Source organism: Daucus carota, chromosome 6, assembly GCF_001625215.2.
Source record: "Daucus carota subsp. sativus chromosome 6, DH1 v3.0, whole genome shotgun sequence".
NCBI lineage: Eukaryota > Viridiplantae > Streptophyta > Magnoliopsida > Apiales > Apiaceae > Daucus > Daucus carota.
Window position 1 is genome coordinate 4,661,161 of NC_030386.2, and position 11,940 is coordinate 4,673,100.

Genomic DNA, 11,940 nt, shown 5'->3' on the forward strand with positions numbered 1-11,940 from the left:
CCAAAGCACGAATCGCTCACTCCCGTTTTTAGTTCTATAACATTTGGCGCCGTCTATGGGAATCAAACAACAACCATGACGAACCCAACCGGACCACGTTCTGAAATCCATGTTCCACGCAGTCGAACCACCACCGGAGTCTCGACTGAATCGACCCCTGTAACTACTTCCCTCCCGCTCGGTACGACGATCGCTCAAACTACCGCACCCCTGACTTTTGGCTCGCTGCCCCCTCTGACTCGAGTAATTGCAACCGTCACCGACGCCGGCACACATTACTCAACGGTCACTACAACCACCCGTGGAGGCACAAGAGATGACTATGTGCATGTAACTGACTACGACTCTTCCGAATCGGAGCAGGAGCACGATACACCCCCTCGAAGGAGGAGAGAAACCGATCATACTCGGCACCGTCGACGCCGCCATAGGCAAGAAACTAATGAGCCCCGGGGGCCAATAACCTATGAGGAAAGAATCCGGGCCCATGAAGAGGAAATCGCACGGTTAAAAAGAGACCAGGCAAGAATGCAACCCCCAGAATCTAGGGATGAAAACCCTCGACAAACCGTGATGAATCAAATTCACTTGCTACCAGCAGGCGATCCTGATAACCCGGTTCCCCCATTTACGCAAGAAATCATGGGTGCAAGGATTTCCCGAAAATTCAAGCTCCCAACCATTAAAGCTTACGATGGCACGGGTGATCCCGCTAATCATGTTCGGACCTTCATGAACGCTCTTTTGCTCCAACCCGTCACCGAAGCAATCAAGTGCCGCGCTTTTCCTCAAACTTTGAGTGGGATGGCTCAGCACTGGTATAGTCGCCTACCCCCCAATTCAATCTCTTGTTTCGCTGACTTAAGCAGGGCTTTCATAGGGCAGTTTGTTGGAAGCAAAACGCATGCTAAGAGCTCTGCCTCTCTAATGAATTTGCATCAAGGTAAGAACGAATCGCTCCGAGAGTATATGAATCGTTTTACCAAAGAAGCCTTGAAGGTCCCAGATCTAGACCAGAAGGTAGCCATGATTGCACTCCAACAAGGCACCACAGATGACAATTTTCGCCGATCTCTAGCCAAGAGGGCTCCGGACAATATGAACGATTTACAAGAAAGAGCCGGGAAGTATATAAAAGCGGAGGAAAGTTTGAGAAAATCCCAGAACAATCAGGGACCGAATACTAACTTCAGGAAACGTGGGAATGACACGGAGTATAACGCTGAGAATAAGTATTCCCGGAAGGAAGATGAGGAAAAATCGCCTGCTAAAAAGAAGGTGGGGCCAAGGTTTACTGAGTATGCCAGGCTTAACGCCCCGAGGAGTCAAATCCTGTTGGAAATTGAGAAGGATGAAAGTGTTAGATGGTCGAAGCCTATAAGGACCGATCCGGAGAAACGTAACAAAGATTTATATTGTCGATTCCACAAAGACACAGGACATAAGACCGATGATTGCCGGCAGCTGAAGGATGAGATTGAGTTCTTGATCCGAAGAGGAAAGTTATCCAAATTTACCAAAGACGGAGACAAGAATCATCGAGACAATGATAATCGTGGAAGAGACAACGATGACAAGAGAACTCAGCCTCGAGGGCCTGTTATTAATGTGATCTCCGGAGGGCCTACAGCCGCTGGTACTTCCAGTAACTCGAGGAAGGCTTATGCAAGGGAAGTAATGAGTATAGTTGGAGAACCCCCGAAGCGGGCAAAAATTGACTATGCAATGGCATTCGATAACGTCGACCTTGAGAAGGTAAAATTCCCCCATGATGACCCCTTAGTAGTTACACCGGTGATTGGAAACTCGTCCGTAAAAAGAGTGCTCATTGATAATGGTGCCTCGGTGGATATTTTGTTCTATGATGCCTATGAAAAGATGGGATACTCCGATAATCAACTAACACCCTCGGATATGCCTATATATGGCTTCAACAATGTGGAAACCAAGATTGAAGGCATGATCCAACTCCCTGTAACTATGGGTACCGAACCTAGACAAGCCACATGCATGATAAATTTCTTGGTTGTTAAAGCTTCGTCGACCTATAATGCCATCCTTGGAAGGACCGGGATACACGCTTTTAAAGCAATCCCCTCCACTTACCACATGAAGATCAAATTCCCGACTAGGAACGGAATTGGAGAAGAATTAGGAGATCAGAAAATGGCCCGAAGCTGTTATATTGGGGCATTAAGATCTGGAGGAGCCGGGGGGCAAGTATTACCTATAGAGGACCTCGACGTCCGAGAAGAAGAGGAAAGGAGAGGCAAGCCGGCCGAAGATTTGGTTCCAATCCAATTGTATACAGAAGAACCTGAAAATGTCACTTATGTTGGAGCATTACTCCAGGAAGATTTGAAGCAAGAACTTGTGAGGTTCTTAAGGAACAACCGTGATGTTTTTGCTTGGACAGCGGCCGATATGCCAGGTATTGATCCCTCATTCATGACCCATAGGTTGAATGTGAATCCTGATAGGAAACCGATTAAGCAAAAGAAGAGGAATTTCGCTCCCGAAAGGCAGGAAGCCATTAAACAAGAGGTCGATAAGTTGTTGGAAGCCGGATTTATTGAGGAAATTCAATTCCCAGAATGGCTAGCTAACCCGGTTATGGTCAAGAAGGCCAATGGAAAGTGGAGGATGTGTGTAGACTTCACTGATCTGAATGATGCTTGTCCCAAGGATTGTTTCCCTCTTCCAAGAATTGATACACTGATAGATGCCACTGCTGGCCATGAGATGCTGAGTTTCATGGATGGCTTCAGTGGATATAATCAGATACGGATGGACAAGGACGATGTACCCAAGGTATCGTTTATCACTGACTTTGGCGTATTTTGTTATTTGGTTATGGCCTTTGGACTTAAGAATGCAGGAGCAACATACCAACGCCTTGCAAACAAGATGTTTAAGCATCTAATTGGTAAGACTATAGAGGTATATGTAGACTATATGTTGGTGAAAAGCTTGAACAAAGCGGATCACCTTGAACACCTTAGAGAGGCCTTTGAAGTCCTGAGGACGCATAAGATGATGTTAAACCCGGCCAAGTGTGCCTTTGGGGTTGGTTCCGGGAAGTTTCTTAGTCTGATGGTCTCCAAACGTGGTATCGAGGCCAACCCTGACAAAATAAAAGCTATCCTTGACATGGAACCTCCCAAAAGTATAAGGGATGTACAGAAGCTGACAGGAAGGATTGCGGCCCTAGGAAGGTTTGTATCCAAGTCAGGAGACAAGTGCTTGCCTTTTTTCAAAGCATTAAAGAAGGTTAAGAACTTTGAATGGACGGATGAGAGCCAAGTGGCCTTCGAACATCTAAAGAAATATATGGCAGAGCCACCACTCTTATCAAAACCCGTAGAGGGCGAAACCCTGTATGTATACTTAGCTGTCTCGGAACAAGCACTAAGTGCCGTCTTGGTTCGGGAGGAATCCAAAGTCCAGAAACCAGTATACTATGTGAGCAAGGTTCTGCATGGAGCGGAGCTCAATTACTCAGTGATCGAAAAGTTTGCTTTGGCCATGATTACGGCCTCGAGGAAGTTGAGACCTTACTTTCAGTCTCATAAGATAGAAGTCCTGACAGACCAACCTCTCCGAAATGTTATACATAGCCCTAAGGCTAGTGGAAGATTGATCAAGTGGGCCATTGAGCTTGGAGAATTTGATATCCGATACAAACCTCGAACGGCGATTAAAGCTCAGGCCTTAGCTGACTTCCTAGTTGAATGCACCATTAGCAACCAGGAAGTCGGGGGGCAAGGAGACAAGGTAGAAGAACCTACTCAGGAAGAAAAACCTAAAGAATATTGGCTACTATTTTTTGACGGGGCTTCAAAAACAAAAGGTAGTGGTGCAGGACTTGTGCTCCAAAGCCCTGATGGCTTTACTGTGGAATATGCTATTAAGCTAGACTTTCCGACCACCAATAATGAAGCAGAGTATGAAGCATTGATAGCTGGACTTGGCCTAGCCAGAACCTTGAGGGTAAAGAGTTTGAAGGTCTGTGGTGACTCAAAGCTTGTAGTCTTCCAAGTGAATGGTGAGTTTGAAGCCCGTGAGGAGACTATGCTGAAATATCTAAGGATTGTAAAGACCCAGATGGCACTATTCGAAGAATGCTTGGTAGAATATGTGCCAAGGGAGGAGAATACCAAGGATGATGCCTTATCGCAATTTGCATCCTCCGATGATGAGGTATGCTCAGGAAGCGTTTATTATCAGGTTTTGAGAACCCCTAGTATCGAAGCAAAGTTAGTTGCCCCCATTGACACAGGGGCCACTTGGATGGATGAGATCAAGTTGTACTTACAAAACGGTCATCTACCGCCTAATGCTGATGAAGCGTGAAAATTACAGGTAAGGGCCCTTAAGTATGTACTCATTGAGGGGGTCTTATATAGAAAATCGTTTGTGGTCCCTTATTTAAGATGTTTGAGGCCGGATGAGGCTCGAGAAGCCCTTAGAGAAGTTCATGAAGGGGTATGTGGCCAACACCTTGGTGGAAGAGCATTGGCTCATAAAGTGACTCGCCTTGGATTCTATTGGCCAGATATGCTAAAGCACGCTCAAGACTATGTGAAAAGGTGTGATCGTTGTCAAAGGTTTGCACCTGTTGTACGACAGCCACCTGAGATGCTGACATCTATCAATACTCCTATCCCCTTTGCAATGTGGGGGATGGATATTCTTGGACCGTTTCCACTTGCTAGTGCGTAGAGAAAGTTTCTATTGGTTGCGATTGATTATTTTACTAAGTGGATTGAGGCCAAACCACTGGCCAAGATAACTACCAAGCAGGTTGCTCAGTTTGTGTGGGAAAATATTATTTGCAGATACGGAATACCTCGAGTCATGGTTACAGACAATGGGACTCAGTTCAATAACGCTGAGTTTAAGAGTTATTGTGAGGATTACTCGATTGAGTTACGCTTTACTTCAGTTGCTCACCCTCAAGCTAATGGACAAGCTGAGGTGGCCAATAGAATAATCCTCGATGGACTGAAGAAAAGAATTGAGAAAGCCCAGGGGTCATGGGCCGATGAGGTACTCCCTATATTATGGGCGTATCGAACAACTTGTAAGGTTTCAACTGGGGCAACCCCCTTTCAGCTAGCTTATGGAGCTGAGGCAGTTGTGCCCCTTGAAATCACTCACACTTCCTCAAGGGTACAGCAGTATGAGCCAGAAGCCAATGAGGAAGGTATGAGACTTGCACTCGATATGATTGATGAAATCCGCGATGAGGCTCATGCTAAAATTGTGAAAAACCAGAAACGAGCTTCCTATTACTATAACCTACGGGTTAAGGAGCGATACTTCCGGGAAGGAGATCTGGTACTTATAAAAATTAAGGCTTCAGGGGTAGGTCCCAAAGGCAAGATGGCTCCAAATTGGGAAGGCCCCTACCAGGTTAAGGCTGTCACGGGCCATGGCTCATACAAGCTCCAGACCTTGGAAGGGGTTGAAGTTCCTAGGAGTTGGCACGCAACCAACTTGAAGATATATTATATCTAATACTTATCGAGTAAAAGTAGGAGTTAATAGTTACCACAAGAATAAGGTCATGTTGACCAATGCCATGTAGTTGATTTCCGAAAGTAATTTATCTCTTTTACTATGATATTAATAAAGTCCTGAGGATTATCTAACTTGTTTATTCAAGTTATTCTTACTTGTGTTTCCACCCGTGTTTTCTTCAATAGACAGCCACGAGTTTCAAAGTTTGAACTTACACGCTTAAAGCTAGAAATCCTAAGTACGAACCACTTTGGATAGAAAGCTCACAAAATAATATACTGACTCGTAAGAGATAAACCCTGCAGGGTGATTACAAAAATCAGAAGATTATTTTAAGACTTGGTCTCCCAAGTTTAATTTTAATCCTAAGTTAAGGATGTTTTATTGTTAGATTTGAAATCCTAAACTTAATGCACGATATGCAGAAAAGCAGAAAAAAGCATAAGACGGAAGTTAATCCAAAAAGTATTCTAAGTAAAGAATGCTAAATATGCGAGATTAAACAGTGAGACAAAAGAAAATTTAAATATATAAGTTAAAAACCCCGAAGGGTATAAATATCCGAATAATAAATTACGTAAGAACGCCACGCAGGGCAGAAATACAGCCTAGCCTAAGGGAGCCCATCGTCGAAGATATCCTCCTGGGCCTTATCCTGAGTCTCGGGGTCCTGGGCCGCTCGCTCCCGGGCTTCATCTTGGGCTCCGTCCTGGGCCTCCCCTCCTTTCCCAAGATCCCCCTCATCCTGGTTGGAACCCTGGATCATGAGATTCTCGGTTGGAATCTCTAAATCTTGAGAGTCCAAAGGATGCGACTCCTCGAGGTCCTCGACTGCCATCGGGGAAGGAGATTCCTCCCCGGGAAGCTTTGGAATGGGGAATCGCTCCAAGGTGACTCCCTCGATATGAGAACCGAGTTCGTCTATGATCCTCTCCCAACAAGACTTGAAAGTCTCAGGAAAGGAGGCATCGTACTCCGCCGCCAACAGCTCCTCAAATTCAGGCGACGCCTTGTAGTCAACAATCGCCTCCCTTTTCACCCTGGCCAACTCCGCCTCCAGGGTGCGGACCTTCTCTTGCTCGGCCACGAGCTCCGCCTCCACTTTCCGGAACTGCTCAAAATTGGCAGTCGAAGCTTCGAGGTAACGATCGCGATCGCGCTCCGCGATCGCCTTCTCAGCCCTAACCGCCTTCAAATTGTGGACGGCGGCCTGGAGGTAGGTGTTGACTTGCACAGTAAAAACATATAGATAAGAAAATTTTCTAAGTAAAAGAAGGCTTAGAAATAAGAAAGTATACAAAAGTTGGGCTTACCGTAGCCACGGCTTGGGCCCCCAGGAGCTCAATCTGAAGGTCTTCGGAGGATTCGACCACATGAGCCCGGTCCCGAGGGGTGACCACATTCTTGGACCACTCCGCGGCGGCCCGGGAATCGCCCACGATGGTGTCTTTGTTCAACAGGCCCCACTGGACCACGTAGGGCCCTTGGTCCTCTTCAACGGCGGTGGGCCGTGGGGATAAGAAAGCTGGAACCCGTTCCACGGGCCCAGTTCCCCCTTCCTTCCTGGGCCGCTTAGTGCGCGAAACCTCGGTTGGCACGGCCTTCTCCGCGGCGGTTTCCCGCTTCTTGAAAATGCTCCCCAAAGCAACTTGGGCTGAAAAATAAGATCAAGAAAGGTTAGAGGCCCAGTCCATGCCATTGCATAAAAAATATACATATATATGTAGGCAAAATATAAAAAAAAAAGGAGGCATACCCTCAGGGCCCAAATCGCTAAGCCCGTGTAACTGAAGCGATGCCTCGGAGATTAACAGCGAACAATGATGAAGATTGTCGGCCGTTAAAACCTTAATGGCCGCCTCTTCTTCAACCCCTAACTTGAGGGACCTCATCGGCCCATCCTCGGCCCGACTAAAGTCTGAATAAAAGTAATCGGCCCAGTCGGCCCCCTCCATATACAGATAAAACCACTGCTTCTTCCAATTTGGGAGGGAATCAGGGGCCGAATCTGAAACGAAAATACTACGGCCCAATGTTCGATACTGGATTTTGACCCAGCCTTCGTCATTTGGGGCGTTAACAAATTTGAAAAGATACCTAAACACTGCCACACTGGGCTCCAAGTTGTGCTTCCTACACTGGACCAAAAAACAATTTATGAACCTCCAGCCATTGGGCTGGAGTTGGGTTGGACATACCCGGGCTTCAGCTAAAAGTCTATAAACATACATTGGGGGAGGCAATCTGAACCCAGCATAGAAGGTCTCTTTGTAAATCCTAATTGTCCCGGGCTTTGGGTAGCAAGCCCGGTCATTTGGGCCTGGGGCCACGGCCCTATAAGGATGTTCGATTCCGAAAAGTTTGGCCATAATATCTACGTCTTTTTGCTTATACTGGGAAGGGTACTTATAAGCATCTAGATGAAGTAAATTAGGAAAGGCTTGACCAAACTCAGAAAGAAGATCACGAAGAGAAAAAACACTAGCATGAACGAGGGATTTTTTACCTCGGTTAGCGCGAGAACGAGCCACGGGAAGCTGAGAAAGTTGAGATTGCTGGGATTGCTGTGATGATGCGGAATCAGCCATTGATCTTCTTCGGATGAAGGTATGAAACCCAGAAACTGATGAAGAAAAGATGAAGATTGATCGGAACCTGGGAAATTTTTGAAGATCGCCCGGAAAACTGGAAAACCCTTGAATATCGGCCGGAATCTGGAAAGAACTTGAAGGTTGCCGGAGATACGCCTAAGAATTCGCCGAGAAACTAGAGAATTTTTTGAGAGTGTTTGGGAGGGTTTTCTAGCACTTAAACTTGGAAACTTTGGAGTGAAATGAGAAATGAACTCTCAGTCACTCATTATATAGGCAATCCACAACCGGTTCACTTGCCGGTAAACCCTAAAATGAACTGGCTACAGCCCGTAAAATGGGCCTTGGGCCAGTCATCAAGCCTTGTCAAAGGCGGGAAGCCCATAAATTTGAAAAGACCAACCCCTTCCAGAAGAATCGAGAGAATTCTTGAAGACACTTAAAAAATTTAAAGAAAAAAAAACTAAATAATATAGGCCTGACAAGTTCTAGACTGAGGCCCACAGCATATAGTGTTAGGTCCGTATATAGGGATAATTAAGCTAGAAGGGGGGGGTTGAATAGCTTAATCACCAGTTTAAAAACTTTATGGCGTTTTAAAAAGTTTATCCCCTTTTTAAAAGCTTGTATCTAGAGTAATGGCAGTTGTAAATGCGGAAGCTAAAAGCAAGGAAAGAAAAATACCACACGAGGGATTTTATCCTGGTTCGCGGTGGCTAACTCAACCGATGGAGTCCACTCACCCCTAGTCCAGTCCCCGAGCTCCTCCCCGGACTCGAGATTTTCTCTACTAAAAAGATACTCCTTTAAAGTAGGCGGAGAAGCCTTTACAAATATATATCTTGGAGCGTAACTTCCCGTTACCTCCTCACTATAAATGTAAAAACACCTACAAAGCTTGTCTCGGAACGTAACTCCCCGTTACTTCCTCAAAGTCGATGTAGAACCTTGTGTAGTCTTTGTACTTCTACACCTTTTGCCGGTCTCGGGTCTTAGGTATTAGATCTCGGGTCTTTCCTCTTCTTCACGGTGCAATGACTATTAACTCCCCGTCAATACGTCAAGGACTTGGGTCTTAGAACGAAGATCACCTCACTTCACTTCACCTCACTGCAAAAAGTTAGAACACAATATCTACGAAAATATATCCTTGTTTTAATTAAGATTTTAGTCCGCTAAGTAAGTCCAATAATCACGGTCAGGTATAAGGTTTGTCAATTATAACAAGTCCAACGGTGATTAGTCCAACAAGTGTCCAACAACAGTCCAACAATTTATATTGCGCGGAAAATATAAATAGTTGATTTTAAGGTCGGATTGATTTTAATAACCTGAGCAAACCGCGTACGGGCAAGCTACAAGAGTTATGTTAATTAGTGTTGAGTGATTTATAGATATAAGACGCAGTCGATAATCACACTCACACACACGGGATCGGGAACCACGTAACTCGTAAGGTTAGTATTTCCACGAAGCACGGCACATATGGAAACGTTCACCAAACGAGAAAGGGTATGTTGGGCGTAGGGATATAATCAGTTAAGCACAGATAACACGCACAACAATAACTAACTTATTACCTTTGGCCTTATATCCGGCTTTCCGTGCCAAGGCAAAGATCCCTCCAAAGTTTGGTGAGGAAATCTCAAAGGATACGAGTTAGGTTCCGGGACAAAAACACACGCACAAATATATAACGAGTGGCTAACTCGTGTGTTTTGTAAACAAAGAGAGCTTTAAAGATGAAGAGAATATTTTTGTTCAAAAGCCCTTTGTCAAAAATGGTCGGTTAAGACACGAGTAAAACGAAGCTAAAATAACCACTTACAAGAAGTTCGCCGGAAAAATTCGTCGGAGGTTCGACCGGATTTTGGCTTTGCACACGAACTTTGGAGAGCCCTTCGGGAGGACAAAAAGAGTGGTATGAAAATGAGCTAGGCGAGATTTGGCTAGGTTGGTTGGAACGAAGCCTCGGGGTTTAAAACCTTGTGTATATAACGAAGTATATGAAGAATCGAAGGTTTTAAAGATGAAGTAAATATGGTGGGTGCTTGAATAAACTTTGGGAGAGTATTTTCACTTCAAAATCTCAGCATATATTTGGCTCTTAGCTTGAAGAAAATGGGTGGGGGGAGGCTTGGTATTTATAGGCAAATGGTGGGGGATGATGTCATGCATGACATAAGCAAAGGATGAAGTCATCCATGACACAAGCAACTTGGCCACCAAGTACTTCCATTATCCCATGTGCTCAATTAAGGAAGCAACCTAGCACCTTCCTTTTGAATTCTCAGCACTTTAAAAAGCTTCTAGAAGTTGCACGCAAATCGAGATAACGGTAATAAATCCGTTACACTTAAATAATGTGATTTTTCGAACGTGCGAAATAAATTCCAGAAAAATTATGATAAATCTTAGAATATTGGAAAATGGCACTCTGGAAATTTTGGTGATTTTTGGTCAACCCTAGCTTGGTCAAACGTTCAGCCGAAGTACGGACAGACAGCCAGAAAACGCAGAAAAATGAAAGTTCTCGAAAAATTCCGAAACTTTTACCATGCATTAAGAATAATATATAACTGGCTAATCTCAAGTTTCAAGTCAATTTGGCAAGTGGAAGTATTTTATTTGAATTTAAAACGATTAAATCAGCCTTTCGGGTTTCGAATAAAATACGACAATTCTTTTGAAATATCCGAAGAGGGATTTAGGCCAAACTTAAAACTTGAATAAATACTTAAAATATATTCCCATAAAGATAAAATACTTTGATGAGTTGGGAACTATTTTAAAGTATTTAAACCGATTTTCTAAGATTTAAATTGGTTTTTGAAAAACCGAAACAATTCGTCTTTTAAATTCTCGAGAAGACCTTTTGACGAATATTTTGATACCAAAATACTTAGAAATAAAGTGTTCATTATAAATCATGATTTTGATACATTGAAAAGCCTTTCTAAGTATTGTGAATATTTTTCTCCGAAAAATAAAGAATTTGAGAGACCGGGAGAAAATATTCCAAAGGTATATTTAAAAATGATATTAATATGAAGAAGATAAATCCTTTAATTAGAAAAATTAAATCATTGAAGATCAAAGGATTTATGATTTTAAAAGATTTAAAATAATTTATTCCGAGAGATAATAAAACATTTAAATATGGAATAAATTACTTTAAATGAAATATTTTTGTTTTAGTGTCACATGAGTGGTCTAAAGAATATCACACAAGGATAATCCTTTTTCGAGCTTCATGTATTTTGATGTTGCAATAGGAAGATGAAGGACATCATATCTTACGATTCCTCAACATGCATATTGCGAAACAAAAATATTCCTTTAGAAATAAATGTATTTTTAGTACGAAGGAATAAACAAGTATTTAAAAAGACTTGCCAAAAATAACTCTTAACTTTTGATTAATCAATTAAATCAATGACCTATTGGGAGGATTACTAAGTGAATTTAAATTTAATGTTTATCACAAATACCAAAACAAATATAAATAAATTTATATCGAAGATATCCTTTCAATCTTCCCCTTTTTGGTACTTGTCAAATAAACATAAAATTTAAATTTTAAAAGTGTGTGCTTCCCCTACGTGTATGCATGAATAAAAAACATTTTTATCTACACAAATAGGAGCAAGTAATCCTTCAAAGTTTTTAGGACAATTCCTGCAAAAACATTGATTAGTACCACATTAAAATAGATCGTTATTTTTGGAAGTATCAAAATTTTAAATTTTGAACGTTCAACATTTCTTCTTTTCCTTTAAAATGTTGACGTTTCTCTTCCCCTTTTATTTGATAAAGGTACCAAAAA

At 43.0% G+C, this 11,940-nt stretch overlaps 1 protein-coding gene across 1 annotated transcript; it reads right to left on the bottom strand.

Moving 5' to 3' along the window:
* Positions 1-6,029: 6,029 nt before the first annotated feature.
* LOC108224650 (uncharacterized) lies at positions 6,030-10,253 on the bottom strand. Its single transcript, XM_064078959.1, has 3 exons — positions 7,280-10,253; positions 6,837-7,177; positions 6,030-6,750 (listed from the first exon to the last, which is right to left on the bottom strand). The coding sequence occupies exons 1-3, from the start codon at positions 8,109-8,111 to the stop codon at positions 6,715-6,717; spliced, it is 1,209 nt and encodes a 402-aa protein (XP_063935029.1). The 5' UTR covers positions 8,112-10,253; the 3' UTR covers positions 6,030-6,714.
* Between the last annotated feature and the right edge of the window lie 1,687 nt (positions 10,254-11,940).